We start from the raw sequence: 18196 nt of genomic DNA on the forward strand, positions 1-18196 counted from the left end.
TATTCAGTGCTGACATGCACAGAGAACTGGGATAGGCCCGTGAGAAACCCTCGTCCCTGTCACCAATTTGTTTATAATCTGGCTCAACCGAGATGGACTCACATAAAATGCTTTGTAAGCAGTACACGAAGGTTTACCCGAAGGCCATCCTGGAATGGATCCTTAACAAATAGTTGCTGCGGGAATTGCTTGTTAAAAGTTGTAGGAGGGCAGACAGAGGAGAGATTCGAGGGCCTGGGAGTTCCCTGGAAGCTCCAGGGCTCTGGTTCAGGATGTGAGAGGTGTGCGGGGTGGAGATTTCAGGCCAAGGAGAAGCGCGTGAGCAAAGCTTTCACAGTGCGGCTCCTAGGAGAGTGGACCACACAAGACGGCGGCGCAGACTTACGTCTCCACCAGCATGCTCACTTCCGCCATGCTTTGTGCGCGGGGGTCTCCCCTGACCTTTCTTCCTGATGTAATGACCCACAGCCTCCCCAAAATTACATTTCATTCCAATCAGAGTCTGCCAAGAGAATGGAAAGCACTTCAGGCATTCCAGAGGAAGATTTAATACAGGGAACCAGTTAACAACTTTGTTGGGAGGGATGCAGGAGCAAGTCAGCTAGGGGCTGTCACCAACGGTAAACATGTATAGAGAACGACCAAGTCCCTTGGGCTGCAGGAGCAATGAGGGAGGGTGGTGCTCCCATTGCCTCTGGAACGCCTGGGGTCCAGGGTGGGGGTTGGTTTAGTCATCAAGTCCTGTCTGCGACTCTTTCGTGATCCCATGGATTGTAGCCCACCAGGCGCCTCAGTCCATGGGATTCTCCAGGCAAGAATACTGGAGTGGGTTGCCATTTCCTTCTCCAGGGGATCTTCCCTACTCAGGGATCAAACCCCCGGCTCCTGCATTGAAGGTGGATTCTTTACCGATTGAGCCACCAGAACATCCCTGGGTTACTTTCTATTTTCTTGACTGCTTGCTGATTGGTAATGTATCTTAACTTGCAAAAAGTTTATTTAAGTGACCACAGAGCAGATTCAGAATGCAAATAAAATAATGGAGGACACCCCCCCTCCAAATAAAAAAGCAGAGACTGCAATATTCAGGGGTATGGGGAAATCCTGTCACCTGCCTGCCTACTGCTAGAGAGGGCCTGTCACTAGATGCCACACATATCCTTGCCGGCAGTGGGCTGGGGTTGCTCTTTCTCCCCCAGCTGTGGCAAGGCTGAGCATGAGTTGGGTGTCCACAGGGTCCTTCCCCTCAGAACTGAAGAAGCTTGAGCTGCAGGCCCCACCAGACAGGCAATCCTGGGAAAGGTCCAGGAGTATGTTCATGTGGTCATGTTGTTTGCAAAATAGCAAAAGTAACATATTTTAAATGCAATCAATTACCACCACGCAGTATTTCTCCTTCCACTTTCCTTTCACTTCTCTGTGTCAGGTGGCCATGAGGTAGCCCCACATTTTTGAGATGAGGTAGATGGGGGGTGGTGTACAATAAGGATGATTTATTTTGGATTTATTTAGATACATCCTGGTGACTTGCAGTTAACTTCTCTGTATATTTCCGTTCAGTTCAGTCCAATTCAGTCATGTCTGACTCTTTGTGACCCCATGGACTGCAGTACACCAGGCTTCTCTGTCCAACACCAACTCCCGGAGCTTACTCAAACTCATGTCCATCAAGTCAGTGATGCCATCCAACCATCTCATCCTCTGTCATTCCCTTCTGCTCCAGACTTCAGTCTTTCCCAGTACCAGGGTCTTTTCCAGTGAGTCAGTTCCTCACAGTAGGTGCCCAAAGTATTGACGTTTCAGCTTTAGCATCAGTCCTTCCAGTGAATATTCAGGACTGATTTCCTTTAGGATTGACTGGGTGGATCTCCTTGCTGTCAAGAGTCTTCTCCAACACCACTATACAGTCCATGGACTTCTCCAGGCCAGAATACTGGAGTGGATAGCCTTTCCCTCCTCCAGGGGATCTTCCCAACCCAGGTCTCCCGCATTGCAGGGGAATCTTTACCAGCTGAGCCACAAGGGAAGTCCCTCTGTATATTTATGTTACTGCTAAGCCTTCCTGGTATGGTCATGGCTCCTAGGACCCTTCCCATCACTCTCCCTGCCTGGTATGATTGGAAAAGCAGGGCTGAAAGGAGTATCTTAATATTCCTGGGGCACTTGGTACCTAAGGTACACAGACTGTGGAGGAGAAAAAAAAGGGGGTTGAAATGAATGCAGCCCTAGGCTGGCCTGTGAAAAATTCTTCCACTCATCAGACATGTAAATGGTAAACCAAAGATTTGGTTCTCATTAACACCTAGTCAAAATAGCCTGCTCTCCTGTCAAGATACTGCAGGAGTGAAGGTCAGAGGTCCCTTCAATAACAGAACGATCCTCCTGGCCCAGTGCTAAGTCCCATAGTGGTTAATGGCAGTAACAGGTCTTCAGCTCACTAAGAGGATTTTACTGACCCCTTGTGGAAGAGCGAAGGTGGTGCACTCGTTTGTTTAGTAGCTCAGTCGTGTCTGACTCTTTGCGACCCCATGGAGGGCAGCAAGCTAGGCTTCCCTGTCTTTCACCATGGGTGCACCCAGAGAGATCCCAGTTTGGGGAACTTCTTTTTCTACCGTCATTCAGGGGAAAAAATCAAGGGGCAGAAAGGTGAGGTATGTTACTAACTCTAACTGCCCAGGTTCTTTCCATTCATCTTGAAATTCTGTTATTTCTCATATCAACTTTTTTCCCCACACACACATCAGGGCTCTCATCAAAGGCGGGAGATGTGTGATGTCAACTTGTGATGCTTTTGGTTTAAAAAAAAAAAAAAAACACAACGATGGAGGGAAGGGTAGGGGGCAGATAAGAAAAAGAAATCCAATTTTGGATCCTAGCACAGCTACTGACTAAATGAAAGACTGTGAGCAATATGTTTCATGTCTCTGAGTCTCACCATCCTCACAGGTAAAATGAAACTCAGTGAATTTGATGTGCATGGTAGGTGCTTAATGAGATTTAGGCTGCTATCATTAAACTTAACGATGTCATATTTATTCATCATCTTGATGTTCACTGAACAGTCACTTCACACTCCTGTATAGAACATCTTTTAAAAAGAGAAAGAAAAAAAAAAATCTAGAAGTTTCTTTTCAATGAACAATTTCCTGAGTTGGGACCAGGTCTGACAGAGCCTCTGACAATACACACAGAAAGAAAACACCTCTTGTCCAGGAAGCCTGGTTTCCCTGGTGCGAGCAGAATTCCAGAGCAGGGGGCACAGAGAGACCAGCCGCCCCCCACCCCCTGCCTCCCCAGCAGGGCCAGGAGGACTGTCCTGGGCTCTGGTGTGTGTCTGCGTTTATCTTCCCATAGGAAATGCCTGAGGTCCCACTCAGAAGTAAATGCTTTTTGCTGAAACTGGAAGGAGACTCCCCTGGCAGTGGGAGGGTGTGGGGTGAGAGGCGGGACACGGTGCAGGACATCAGCTGGCCTGCTCTTCCCCCGAAGAAGGCTCCAGGGGCTGGGCGATGACTCCTCACCCTGCCCTTCTTCCTGGGGGGAGGGGAGATGAGGCTGGAGGATAAGATGCTGGATTAAACCAGAGTCTGGGGAGCGGGAAACCAACCTGCCTGGCTTAGGATCACTTGGCCAGAGCCCCAGAATAACGCCCACCACTTTCCAGGCCACTCTGACCTCCCACTCACTGAGCCAGGCAGCCCAGAAGCAGACTCTGTAGGCCACCCTCTCTCAGCTCTGGAATGACAGGCAACTTCTACTTTTCCTTTTCCTGTTTCCCTCTGCAGAGCAATTTTTCTTTTTTTTGATCTTTTTATCTTGTATTGGGGTATAGCTGATTAACAATGTTGTCATGTTAATAGCATGTTAATAGCAAAGAGACTCATCCATATGTCAACATGTATCCATTCTCTATGGAGCAACTCTTTAAAAAGTCATTCTGTATAATAAGATATTAAGTCATTTTTACTAAAATGTGAGAGGTTGGGCAGAGACCACATGCAGAGTATGCATATTTGTGTTTTTAAAAACAAGAGGGAACCAATATATATGTGTATTTTGTAGTATTAAAATAAAAACAGTGGAGGGAAAATAAACCATAATATTATTTATAGGAGAATGGAGGATGGAAGGGATAGGAAAGGAAGCTAGACTTCACGGACTATATCTTGCTTTGTGGAATTGACTTTGAAAAAATGTACACATTTCACGTAACTTAAAATGAAATTTAAAAAATTAATGATGAAGGCAATTCCTGATATCTGAAAGTGAGTTGATAGCGTAATGATATAGAGAGAGCTACTCCAGGGTCTTCAAAACAGTCATTTCACTAAAACATCCCCAGTGGGATTTACTATAGTGTTAAAAAAAAAAAAAAAAAACCTGCAAAAATATTTTAACTGTTTTCAGAAATTATACTGTTGGTGATAACACTGTGGCTGTGCAATAAAGCAAATATATTAACTGATTGAAAAGAGAACTAGACATAAAATCAATAAGGCTAAATAAACAGCCAGTGGTCCTGAATTTGAGATCCAAGATTCTTCCGTTTCAACTCATAGCATTTCTCTTAAAAATGTTCCTAGCTCTTTCCACTGAAAAGGCCAAGAAGCAATGACCAACCCCAAAGCATTGACACCTCTAGCGTCCAAATTATGGCCTCTAGATATCACTTATCACTAAACAGAGTCAGGAGTCCTTGGAGAAATGTTCTATTTCACGTCTGTGCAGAGAATATACAGGACGAGACTGGAAACTTTGTCATTTCAGAAAGCAAGAAGACTCCCAACGAGGAACACATTTGAGTCAATAGAACTCAGGAGCCAGTTTGAGTAACTTTCCACTGACCAGAGATGGGACAGTGTGAGTGCCAATGAGTACGGTATAACTGCAATATACTATTAATAAAGCATATACAGTGTTTAAATCCATGAAATTAAAATATTGTTTTAAAAAAAAAAGAACAGGTCATCTTTGGAAGATGCAAAGAAACAACTCACTAATCAGTTTGTTCTTCGGTCTCTCAGTTGTGTCCAACTCTGCTACCTTATGAGCTGCAGCATACCAGGCTTTCCTGTCCTTCTTTATCTCCCAAGTTTACTCATGCAATCAATCAATTATACCAGAAATAATTAGTCCCTGCCTTTCTTTAAACATGTCTTCTGAGTAAATATACTGTGTCAAGGCAAAGTCTGGCTGCACTATAACTTCAGGGGGAGAGCAGCCATCTGATGGCTGGGAATGGGAGGAGCTGAACAAATCCTGGTTACCGGGTTGGAGAGGCTAAGATGATACTTAGACTCTCAAGCCAAACCGTCCGTTTCCTGGAGAAGAGCCTCAGCGAATGGGATCTCTACACGATTACTTATGGAGATCACTAATATTCTTTTCTAAAATAGAAATACAATTCACATATTATAAAATTCACTTCAAATTATTAAAGTTCAGTAGTTTTTAGGTAACTGTGCAACTCAATCCAGAACATTTTCATCTCCCCTATAAGAAACCCCATTACAGAAGTCAGTCCCCCTTCACCCCTCTCCCAAGTCACTGGCAGTCACCGAAGTCTATTGTCTGTATAGAATAATGTCTGTATTCTGGGCATTTCATTTAAATGGACTCATACAGTATGTGGCCTTTTGTGTCTTGGCAGTTTCTCAAAAGGCGAAACATTTATGCTTGTTTGCCATATGTAATATATTCCTTACTGAGCTTTCAGTTCAAATCTTTGCTCATTTTTTTAATTGGGTTGCTTTGTTATGCTCAAGTTCTAGGGGTCTTTTAACATTCTGTATACAAGCCCCTTTATGTGTTTTGCAGGTATTTTTTTCCAACCTGTGGCTTACTTTTCATTTTTTCAAAAATGTCTTTTGCAAAGCATACGTTTTTAATTTTAAGGAAGACCAATTTAACAATCGTTTCCTTCATGTGTCATGCTTTTAGTGTGGTATCTAAAAACTTATAACTAGGGAGTTCCCTACAGGTCTAATGGTTAGGACTGGGCACTTTCACTCCCATGGCCCAGGTTCAACTCCTGGTAGAGGAATTCCTGCAAGCATGCAGCAAAAAAATAAAACAGAAAGGGATGGAATGAAATGAAGTAGAATAAAATACATAACACACTAAACTCAAGGTCACCTGGATTTTCTCCTGTTACCTTCTAGAAGTTTTGTATTTGGCATTTCATATTTGGCCCTATGATGCATTTTGAGTTAATCTTTGAGAAAGGTGTAAGGTCTGAATCTAGGTGGTTTTTTTTCTACATGTATATGCCCAATTGTTGCTGGGGTGTTTTTTTTTTTTTTTTTGGTTTGTTCTAGTTACTAAGTCGTGTCTGGCTCTTTTCGAGATATCCCAGGCAAGAATATTGGAGTGGACTGCCATTTCCTTCTCCAGGGGATCTTCCTAACCTAGGGATCAAACCTGCTGACTCCTGCAGTGGCAGGATTCTCTACTGCTGAGCCAGTTGTTTCTGTACCATTTCTTAAAAAGACTACCCTTTCTCCTTTTCATTGCCATTATCAAAGATCTGTTGACTATATTTGTGTGGGTCTATTGGTAGGCTCTCTGTTTAATCAATCCACTTGCCCAATCTTTTGCCAGTATCACAGTCTTGATGACTTCTTAAAAAACTGACATACAGTTATCTACAATGTCTTATTTTAGCTTTATAGTAAGTCTTTAGGCAGATAGTTTGTCTTATGACTTTGTTCATTTTTAATATTTTTCTAGCTATTCTAAGTCTTTTGTCTTCCCATATAAACTATAGTATTGGTTTGGTGATGTCTATAAAATAACTCACTGGGATTCTGTTTGGGACTGCACTGAATCTATAGATGAGGTTGGGAAGAACTGACATCTTAACAATACTGATTCTTTCTATCTATAGTCATGGAATCTCTCTCCATTTACTTAGATTTTCAAAAATTTCTTTTATCAAGAGTTTTATAGTTTTCCTCACATAGATCTTTCACGTGTTTTGTTATATTTATACACAAGTATTTTTTTTTTTTGGTGCTAATGTAAGTGGTGGGCTTCCCTGATAGCTCAGTGGTAAAGAAATGCAGGAGACGTGGGTTCAATCCCTGAGTTGGGAAGATCCCCTGGAGAAGGAAATGGCAACCCACTCCAGTATTCTTGCCTGGGAAATCCCATGGACAGAGGAGCCTGGTGGGCTACAGTCCATGGGGTCAAAAGAGTTGCACAGGACTTAGCAACTAAACAAATATAGATGATATTATTTTAAATTTCGAATCTCAACTTTTCATTGTTGGTATATAGAAAAGCAGTTAACTTTTGTACTAACTTCTTATCTTGCAACCTTGCTATAATTGCTTATTAATTCCAAGAGTTTTCCTGTCAATTCTTTAGAAACTTGCAAATAGACAATCATGTCATCTACAGACAGTTTTCTTTCTTTCCAATCTGCATAGTTTTTACTTCCTTTTCTTATTGCATTAGCTAGGACCTTAGGAGGGGACCTCTTTGCCTCCTTCTCAACCTTATGGGGAAAGAGCACCTAGTTTCTAAGTCTCAGAGTAATGTCAGCTGTAGGTTTTTTGTAGATGTTCTTTATCAAGTTGAGGATGTTCTTTTCTGTTCCTAGTTTACTCAAAGTTCTCATCAATTCATTTGCCCGTTCATTCTTTTGCCATGGGCAAAAAAAAAATGGATTTTTTTTTTTTTCTTTTTTTGGCCATGTGGCATGGCTTGTAGGATCTTAACCACTGGGCCACCAGGGAAGTCCCAAGGATCCTTAAAAGTGGAAAATTTCAGGAAGCAGAAGAGGCATTGATTGTCAGCATGATGCAAAGTGAGACTCAGCTGGCCATTGATGGCTTTGAAGACAAACAGGGGCCAAGGAAAGTGGGCTGCCTCCAGAAACTAGAAAGAGCAAGGACATGGAACTTCCCTAAGAGCAACCAGAAAGCGCTGACAACAGGTTGATTTGAGCCCAGGGAAACTCAAGTCAGACTTCTGACCTCCCAGACTCCTACTGTGTTAAGCCAAAACAGTCATGGTAATTTGCCACAGAGCAATAGGAAACTAACACAATGCTCCTGCACTATTACATTCATACTAAGGGCATATAATCGTTGTGAACTTCAGTCTTTCTTCAGTGTGGTTTGGCCATGGTCAGCAGCCAAAGACACTCTGATTCAATTGTCTATTTTTGTATTAAATCAGGGTTAACTTCACCTATAAAGGCTTTCCCCAAACTGTACATCAATATTTCACTCAAGACATTACTTGTTGTTCTGTGGAAATAAAAGGAAGTAAGGTCAACAGTCTTAAATGTATGAGAAATAATATTTATACTGATTGAAAATCTGCCTTTCAAAGAGTTGCCATATCTAAGAGTGAGAACCTAACATGAAGGGGCATTTTGAGCATAAGTACATGGTATTTGATTATAACATCAGCACAAAGGCAGCACTGCTCAGCAGCTACAGGGACATAGCATCAACTCTGGGACTGGTGGTCACTGTTCCAGGTCTTGTCTTATCTTTTCATATAATGTTTATCATCTTTTTATCCTTAAGATAAAAATAAATCTCTCAACTAGTTTTGCTATAAGGAGAAAAAACTATTAGCCAGATGGTCATTCCTTAGCAATTAATTTATGGGAGAATCATTTTTGGTGTTCTACTTTAATCCATGCACTTGTTTTATCTTTTAAACTCCTATCCCTGCCCTGCAATGTATCATTTAAAAGTTTTCATTATTAGTCAGTCTGGGAAATGCTACACTGTAAGACTAACAATTTTAATTTCTGTGAAGAACGAATACCTATCAATGATAAAAAGCAGAAATCAGATTTTCTAAAATGGGTTTATTTTAAAAACCTATACAGTTTCAATTTAATAAAAAAATATCGCCATGAAACGTCTAATTATACAGCAATAGAAATAAACCCCCAAATATAGTTAATTAGAGGTTATCCAAAAAAATTAATTCACAATTTTAAAGGTGAAATACATGTTTTTCAAATAAACAATTTTAAAAGGTTTTTGTTTTAGATGGTTTTGCTCTTAAACATCTGAGTTATATACATACTTAATTTGTGAACTAAATTAGACAACCTCCCAGTAACTTCACAAATAAGTACTTCTATTAACTTGAAAAATAAAATAACCCACAAAACCCTTCTATTACTGATTTAGTCACAAAATGCTAACCAAGTCAAGTAAATCATTGTTTTAAAATGTGTAGCTCTTCAAAATGAAATCTACTTTGGAGTTGTGAAATGTAATAAACTTTTTATAGAAGAAGTTGAGTCTTTCATGACGAGTCGATTTATTTTCTTTCAAGTTTATCCTTTAGACTACTTTTTACAATATCTCTTAATCCTGAGAATGTGAGGTGTTAAAACAGGAAAACCTTTGGCCCCATTGATAGAGAGGTACCTTAAATGTAAACAATTGCAATGAGAGCCTTCTAGACGTGGGCACCTTGTCTTGTATAGAGTTGGAGATGTATTTCCTTGTTTCTCAAAGACATGATAATTTCCTTCCCAATAAAAAGATTGATGTATTGAGATTTGTTTTCAAATTACATAAAGAAATCAAAATTCATGTATACATCTTTAAGGAATAGTTTCAAAAGATCAGCGAAAAGCATTATATAATGATATTATATCATATGCTTTATTAATGGTAAATGTTTGCATTTATTTTTAAAAGCTTAGCTCTCGCTAAGCATTTTTTAAGAGAAAGCTAATAAATGAGAATCATTTGCCATACAAAAACTATATTCACAAACAAGACTTTAATCAAATGAAAGCTAAAAAACACTGGAAAAAATACAAAGCAGAACACTGCTATGAGTCAATTAAACTGCCTTCTATCACTAAATGTAACGTATCTAGGATGACACAAGCGTACTGAACAGAACATTTTGTGAATTCAGTCTAAGTAAGACCAGCGTTAAAGAGCGATACGCAATTCATGATTTTCTTAAAAAAAAAAAGTTTTTTTAACCGAATCATTTAAACAAAAGGTCTTCTTTTCATTTGAGGGGAAGACAGTCTGTTTTCCAAAGAGATTCTCCTTTTTTGCTAAAATAGCAAAAGGTATGAACTCTAGCTCCTCTTCCCAGGTGCTACTGATACATGACTTGGCATAATGACTTAACATAGAAGTACTTTCCTGGTAACTGTGTCATGGCCATAAATAACCCATTAAAAAAAATGATCAAGTGCAAATCTAAAAAAACTTCCTTTAAAGAATTACCCAAACCCAGCACACAAGCAGTATCGCTATTACATGAGCTAAGAAATACAACTTATCAACGTGTGTATGATGATAAACGCACACCAAAGACCACCTTCTATAAAATTTTAGTAGTGTTGCCAAGTTAATAATTCTTTCAAGGCACTGAAGAATTATGTAGATGGATTTTCCAAAATATAACTAACAATTGCTTAAACTGTTAAAAAGCCCTGAGTCAGAACTTTCAATGACTTCCTGAAATTATTGATTTCAGACAAAATGGCACATTTGTTTATTCTATAGAAAATTACAAGACCATTTTGCTTTTTGGAGGGAAGAAATCATGTTTATGAAACAAAACTAAATAGACTGCACAAGAAAAGTAATATATTCAGCAATATTATCTCTCTTACACATTTCATATTAATTGTAACTTGTAGTTACAGATTTAGGCACCAAATTGATGTGGCAAGTCACCTTTGCTTCCTCAACAAAATAAAAATCTCAATTTTAACCTCAGGTTTCCATCTCCGCCTTAGTCACAAATATGAATAAATGCTGGAAAATACTCTGACAGAAAAGGAGGTAGAAAATACCAATGTAGCAACTTACAATTTTAATTCACCAATTCTACTATCTAGTTCATATTTTTATACTCTAGTTTCACCACCAACCACTTACCAGCAAATTGAGGCTCAATCTAAAAAAATTTCCCCCTTGCTGTAGCAAAGCAATGTATACATGAGACAGCATTAAATAGCTTTTCCTCAATTTTAGTGTTTTAAAGAAGTACAACTGTTAATTAATACTGTTATAGTTTTACATATATGTAAAAGTTCCAAGGCTATACATGATTCATCAAGTAATATCAGTAAGCATTCCTATTATAATACTCAAGCAAATAAAATTAAGATGCCTTTTTGAGAGAAAAAAAATCTTGAAAACAGTTACAAGTAGACTTAAAGAAAACTGACATTTTCAACAACATGGCACACAAAATTTATGAAGCTCTAATACCTTCTCAATTTAGTATAAATTCAAAGCTAACCTAATTACAATGTTTAAAGTGTGTTTCTCCCCTCTGACTCAAAATGAAATAAACCCTTCTAATTAACAGATATTTAAAACCCCCTCAATTACAACTGATGATGACTGGGAGGGAGAAGAGAAATTCTGTCTTCCCCAAACTTGATTATTCACCATCACTGTAGGTCTTGCAAATACAAACTCTTAAGATATTCAGGTGTTTCTCCATTTATATTTAATCAAAATTCTATTCCACTGGAGGAGGGAGAAGAGGACTGCTGCTTAATGGGCATAGTTTCAACTCTGCAAAATGAGAAAGTTGAATATACTTCTATAGTTACCGCTTTGATAAAATCTACATGATCCCCATTTTTCTCTAAACTCAAAAACTGACTTTTCCTTTTTTTACTTGCTGCAATCCCTATCATCCCCTCTATCCAATTTCATCACCAATTCTCCAAGTTCATAAGTTTAAATAATTCTTAGTCCAAAAGGGTCCAAAATTCACAATAAACAAAAAACAGCACTGGACAACACATAACACTACAACACAAGACCGTCTATTTCTGCCACGTAAAAATGACCTAGCAAGCTTTGAAATTTGATTTGGACAAATCTTAAGCAGCATGCATTGCAATATGCTAAATGTTCTTACAGGCTAAAGCCATCAAAAACATAAATTTAAGAAAGTTATTTTCAACATTATCAATTAATTTTATGCCTCAGTAGCTAGATGGTCAATCTGCAATGTTTAAATTTACAAATAACCAAGCATAATTTGGCCAGCTAAACAAAAACACTTGTGTAATATAATATTCCAATACTAATACAACAAAATGATCTTCTCTTGAAAAACTTCCTTGCTCCCAACAAAATGAAATATGTTTATGGTATAAACAGTAAGAAGGTTAAATTATGGGAAAGAAAACTATTAGAATAGCACCATCTGGTTAAGTTGTATGTATGTTTTGGGTCACAAAGCTGACAATATTAGGATAAAAGAAAAATATGGTAGAGGTGAGAGGGTACAGAGAGGGAACCCTAATGACAGTTCTTCCAAAACATTAGGAAGAAATGTTATCAGTATCTTTAGATCCCTTCTTTTTGAAAAGGATACTTCAAATATGCAACGGCTGCATGATAAATTCTGTATGTGCTTAGAAGCTGACTATTTTTTCACTGTTGTGTATCTTGCTCCTGAAGCCCAATAAATACATTTTTGAGTGAATGCATGTCAGTTTTGGTGTTTTTTTCTTCCCCCCCCTAACGATTCTTAGAAAAGCAAAAACTTCTTCGAGGCACAAGATAAAAAGATGATCATGACGAGGACACGTCCTAACGGGGAGCACTGCTGAGACGTATGATAAGAGGTAGCAGTTTCATAGAATTAGAGGAAAGTCACTTAAATAATGAAGTTCTTAAACTTATTCTCTCTCACAAATCAAAAATAAATTTAAAACTATTTTTCAGGTGCTTAAAAACATGAATGAAAAAACATTTTCTTTTCACTAGACAAATTCCAAAGTGGTACAAATGGAGAAAATCCACAAGTGTACAACACTACAGATACAGTGACTTTACGACTTTCATAATAGTTTACAGGTTATCATATTTTTAATATGGAGGAAATAAGATAGTCTGGAAGATGAAACTGCCTTTTAGGGATGTAAGCGTATGCACTGTAGCTCAGAAGATCTGTAAGAAGAATTTAAGTGAAGTAAAGCTCCGGACTATACAATTCTCTGGTTGGTCAAGCTATGCACGAGTCAGCCAGGCGCTCCCTCCTTACAATCGACCTTGTGGAAAAGAGATGGGCAGCACGCGGTATGGAAGAGAAGAAAACCCCTGACTTACACTGTTTACAGGTCTGAAAGAAAATAGTCTGTCTCTTTAAGCGAACGTCACTGGACAGATGTGCTATCTTTTTATAACTTCAAAATATGGCTTCAACAACAGCCTCAGTAGCCTGTTATTAGGTAACTGAGTAGAGTCAATATAAATTTTCAAATTTATAAAAATTTTTACTGTTCTAAATGGTAAGTCACTCCACTAAACACAGATATGGAATTACCAAGACTAGAAAGGCAGCAAAGTGCACCATTGCTCTCACCAGGACTTGCAGAGGCAGCAGCCATTAATGAGCCAGAAACATGATATTATGAGGGCTAGAGACCTTGTACTTTCAAATTTAATTGTTGCAGCAGGAGAACTGAAATAAGAACCAGAGTCAAAGGGGAAAAAACCCACAAAAAAGATGCTTATCCTTAGGAGTAAACTTATACACATATAGTAGATACTACTGTAAACAGCTGATATTTGTATAATCTAGCAGCAATGAACCCCAAAACACTTACTTATGTGTATATTCATTCCAGGTGTTGAAAGAGAAAAAAATAATTAGATGCTCCAGAGTAAAACAACACAAAAACACAGATAATCAGACATATTTCTGTAAATGTCCTAATCATTCTTTCTAAATTAAGTGTCTATCATCGGTTATTTACAAGGTCTTGGATATTGCCGACAGGTTAAATAATATCCCCATTGTTAGGTATGATGAGAGACTGTTTTCTTTATAGTCAGCTCTACTATCTGAAAGATAATGGAAGCGAGGCCTCTGAGGAAGATAGAAACAGTGACACTGGCAGAACTGAGGCAGAGGAGAAAGGACCATTGCCTTACTGAGGACAGTGCTTTTCCCTTCCCGGATTACTGCTACTCCACACATCGGAAAAGTTAAACTGAACCCCGGGAGCCCAAACAGGGTAATACCATTTCACTGGTCAGATCAAGCCTGAATAAGTAACCACAGGGGAAACTGTGGCCCATTTTTCAGAGTCATTTTTTTAATAAGCTGGCTGAACAAAACAGTGTATAAATTAATGTAAGAAGGGCAATTATAACAGTTAATAGGCACCGGATGCCCCCACCTGCCCTGCCTTCACTTCCCCTCTGTGATTGCTTATTTTTACTTTTCATGTCTCAGTCATTTTGAAACAAATGAAACAATTTTCCTCTGAATCCAGAAAATAAGCTAGATGCAAAGTCACTATTCTCTCATTTTGTATTTCCATTCTCTGAGAACGTAGAGACAATCATTTGGATAACTTTATGTTACCTTATAAGGAGAATCCTCTCTTTAGTGTTCCTTTAACCATGCAGAACCTGTACTATAATTTTATCATTTAACATATGAAACATAATGGTTTGATTTGCACCTTTCATATGATGTACCTTTCTGGGTACCTGTGTCAACTCACTGTAATAATCATGATAAACTGAAAGACCGCTGACCATAAGGAAGTGTATCTCTTGAGGTCTAACAACGTTTATAAACTATGAGAGAAAATGCAATGAAAACAAAAAATAAGAGGAGATCCTTAAAGGAGTTTCTCCCTTAGATGCAGAAGGCAAATTAAATATGAATTGCACGGATTTGATGTTTCAATTGAAAGGAAAACAAAAAACAAAATACACAGCTTCAAACACTGTTTTGTAGAGTTTTTTTGTTATAGTTGTTCTGGTATGTTTTGAGCCTAATTACACTCTAGTAAAGAAACTATGAAATTAAAAATTAATTCATTAGAACCTTCAACTAGCTTAAAAAGCTCACTAAGATCTCATGGCCAAAATATTTTAGCTAACAGAACACAGGGGGTTTCTTAGTTAATACAAAAGAATCCTCCGTTCGATAGCCTTTCGACAGATGGGACATTCACTCATCCGGTCTCCACATAGCTGGCACGTCCCATGGCCACAAAGGAAGATCATGTTCTTCAGACGATCCAAACACACAGGGCACATTGTCTGCAATGTGAGATAATAAACAAAGTAATAAATGCTGAGCTACTTTCTAGTTTGAAAGTGTAATCTGACAACTCTGCAACATCATTAATTTGGTTGTTGTTGTAGTCAAATAATCTTTGGCTGCTGGACATTTTAAAATTTTTGAATCTTTAAGATAGCATCCTTATAAAATTAGAAATACTGGCTGTACTGTCAGGTCAGTATAAAAAGGCACTATATAAAATAAATAGTACATAAAATTAAAAATGCAAATGTCAAAATCTAATAGGAAAAGGATGAAAATAGCCCCTTCAGTCTGACCCAGATTCTCCAACTCTTGGTACTAGGTTGTTCTTGTATGAAAATGACACAAAGTACCGCAGGAAGCAGTGGAGGATACTGCTAAGAACATACACACACACACAGCAAGCACTATGCTAGATGCAATCCAGGCCCAAGGCATATATCACTCTCATTTCAAAAGAGGAAACTGAGGTTTAGTGAGGCTACAGATGAGCCAGAATGTGAGCTCGGGTGTATGTGGCCCCAGAGCTCTTGCTTTTAGACATGAAGCTGCACTGCGCTGCCTTCAATACAGACCCTCTGGTTAAAAACAATTAACCTTAGCTATTGCTAAATGTAACTTCATCAACTTAGAAGAATTCAGGAGTATATTTCTATGAAATTTTCTAGAAAAAAATCACACATACACTCACAAAACACATTTTACATTTATAAAAACATAATATATCTTAATACTTCATTCTGAATTATACCTTTCCCAAATAACACAGAAATGAAATAATTAAATAAAAATGTACAGATTAATAAATCAGGCCTAAAGTCTATAGGAAAATGTAATTACCAACTCTGACAATATCAGAAATCATCGTGAAGAAAACAATAGAAAAAAAGAACTACAGTCTCACTTGCTGACTCCATTCTTCCAAGGTAAATTTTCACATTTATCTTTGAAGTTTTGAGAAGAAAAGGGATAGAAAAATCCGTTTTTATTTTAAAAAGCCAAAGCGGCTTTTTAAAACTAAAATAGTTTCTTTTTCATTAAACTTCCCAGAGGTTTATGTAGTTAATTAATAACTCTTATTTCCAAAAGTAAACACATCTGTGTGATCGAGGGTAAGTTACTTTGGATTAATATAACCTTAATAGCATATAAAATAAATTTTTGTTTTTTAAAGAGACATTGGGGTAAGAGAGAGATTGGAGATTTAAAATTTAAAAAGAGACTTATTCAGATGCTTTCTCTTGGTAACCTTGAAGGGGTAAGAAACCTCAACATTCCCCCCAAAATGAGTTTTAACTATTTAAATACTTTAGTGATGAAATATGGCCATAAAGATTATTTAAAAAAGAAAAAACTTCAGATAGAAAAGAGTGGAACTCTTAACAACTGTATGGCAACACTGATGTGACAGCCAACTAAAGAATACCCATTGTGCTCAACCCTTTGAATTAAATCAGATTTAATTGCTGAGTCAAATGGTAAGATAACAGGGAAAAAAATACTTTTTTAAAAACCAGAACCTCTAAGTTTTAGGTAATTCTTCATTTTAATGCTGCTTTTATTAAATATTAAGCAGATATGAAAGAGTACTTCTGTTGGTACATATAATACATAAAGAAACAAATAACCACCACTCAGCTTACGCATGAATATGCCCTTCCCACTCCTCACTGATAACCACTTTTCTGAATTTAACATTTATCTTTCCCTTGCCTTTTTTATGGAGGGCGTGTATGGGGGGTGGTGTGTGTTTGTGTGTGTGTGGTGTGTGTGTGTGTAGTGTGTGTCTGTGTGTTTGTGTGTGTGTGTAGGGCATGTGTGTGTGTGTGGTGTGTGTGTGGTGTGTGTTTGTGTGTGTAGGGCGTGTGTGTGTGTGTGGTGTGTGTTTGATGTGTGTCTGTGTGTTTGTGTGTGTGTCTGTGTGTGTGTGTGTGTGTAGGGTGTGTGTGTGGTGTGTGTCTGTGTGTGTGTGTGTGTGTGTGTGTGTGTGTGTGTGTATAGGGCGTGTATGGGGGTGGTGTGTGTGTGTGGTGTGTGTGGTTGTGTGGTGTGTGTGTGTGTGATGTGTGTGTGGTGTGTGTGTGTCATTTTCTCCTTTTCATTGAAGTATCACATCTATAGAGAAATGTGCACAGGTCATAATGTATAGTTTAATAAAAGCTCACAAACCAATCAAATGTAAGTAAATAACTTAGGTCATAAAACGGAACCATCACTACTCGTCAAACTGCCCCCAGTCCCAGCCAAAAACAACCACCATCCTTTGATTTTAAATACTATCTGTGTGATTATTTTTTCCAAGTTTTCATCCCCAAACAAAATCCTATTTAGTTTTATGCTGCTGCTGCTAAGTCACTTCAGTCGTGTCCGACTCTGAGTGACCCCATAGACGGCAGTCCACCAGGCTCCCCCGTCCCTGGGATTCTCCAGGCAAGAACACTGGAGTGGGTTGCCATTGCCTTCTCCAATGATGCCAAACTTTCCCAAAGTGTTTTTACTAATTAATATCCCCATCAGCACTGTGTGAGTTGCGGCTGCTATGTACTTTGCCTGAACACTAGATACTGACAGTTTCTAACACTTCCCTCCTCAATCTGACAGGCAGAAGAAGTGTGATGGAGGTTTTTTTCATGTTGGTGTGGTGTGTTTCCTATTTTGTCAAGTACTTGATGAAATCTTGTAATCAGATCTTGCTGACTGCAAATACTCAAATACTACAAGTGATACACTAACGTGAACCATGCTTGCTATAGACAACGCTAGTAATTTTTTAGAAAAAGAGGCACTGGTGCTCTTGGGAGTCGCTCTTCACCGTGGAGAAGCGCCATTACCTGTTCTTTGATGTCCTGTAGCTGCTGCTGCAGCTTTTGCACATCCGCATTGACGTTGGTATTATCCTTGTCCTTTTGCAGCACCGGAATATTCCCACTGGCTAAAGCACACACAAAGAATCTTAATGTTATGACTGTTGTGAAGCAAAACTGATTTTTTTAATTTCAAAATTATTACTTTTATTTATTAAAAACATGATACTGTTATTCAAATGCTCTTAAAAAACTTTTTTCCCACGTGAACAACGGCTACAGCAGTGAATTCATGTTAAACTTCTTCATTTATAATCTTCAAAAAGAAATAGGTTTACACATTAATT

At 38.3% G+C, this 18196-nt stretch overlaps 1 protein-coding gene across 1 annotated transcript in view; it reads right to left on the reverse strand.

Moving 5' to 3' along the window:
• Positions 1-8810: 8810 nt before the first annotated feature.
• The window catches only part of MIB1 (MIB E3 ubiquitin protein ligase 1), a 97612-nt gene continuing 88226 nt past the window's right edge, over positions 8811-18196 (reverse strand). Inside the window, exons 20-21 of the mRNA XM_061130883.1 lie at positions 17877-17977; positions 8811-15041 (exon numbers count right to left, since the gene is read on the reverse strand). Of these exons, the coding sequence (XP_060986866.1) occupies positions 14901-15041; positions 17877-17977 (242 nt within the window). The 3' untranslated portion in view covers positions 8811-14900. The remainder of the gene's footprint in view (positions 15042-17876; positions 17978-18196) is intronic.

Source organism: Dama dama, chromosome 27, assembly GCF_033118175.1.
Source record: "Dama dama isolate Ldn47 chromosome 27, ASM3311817v1, whole genome shotgun sequence".
NCBI lineage: Eukaryota > Metazoa > Chordata > Mammalia > Artiodactyla > Cervidae > Dama > Dama dama.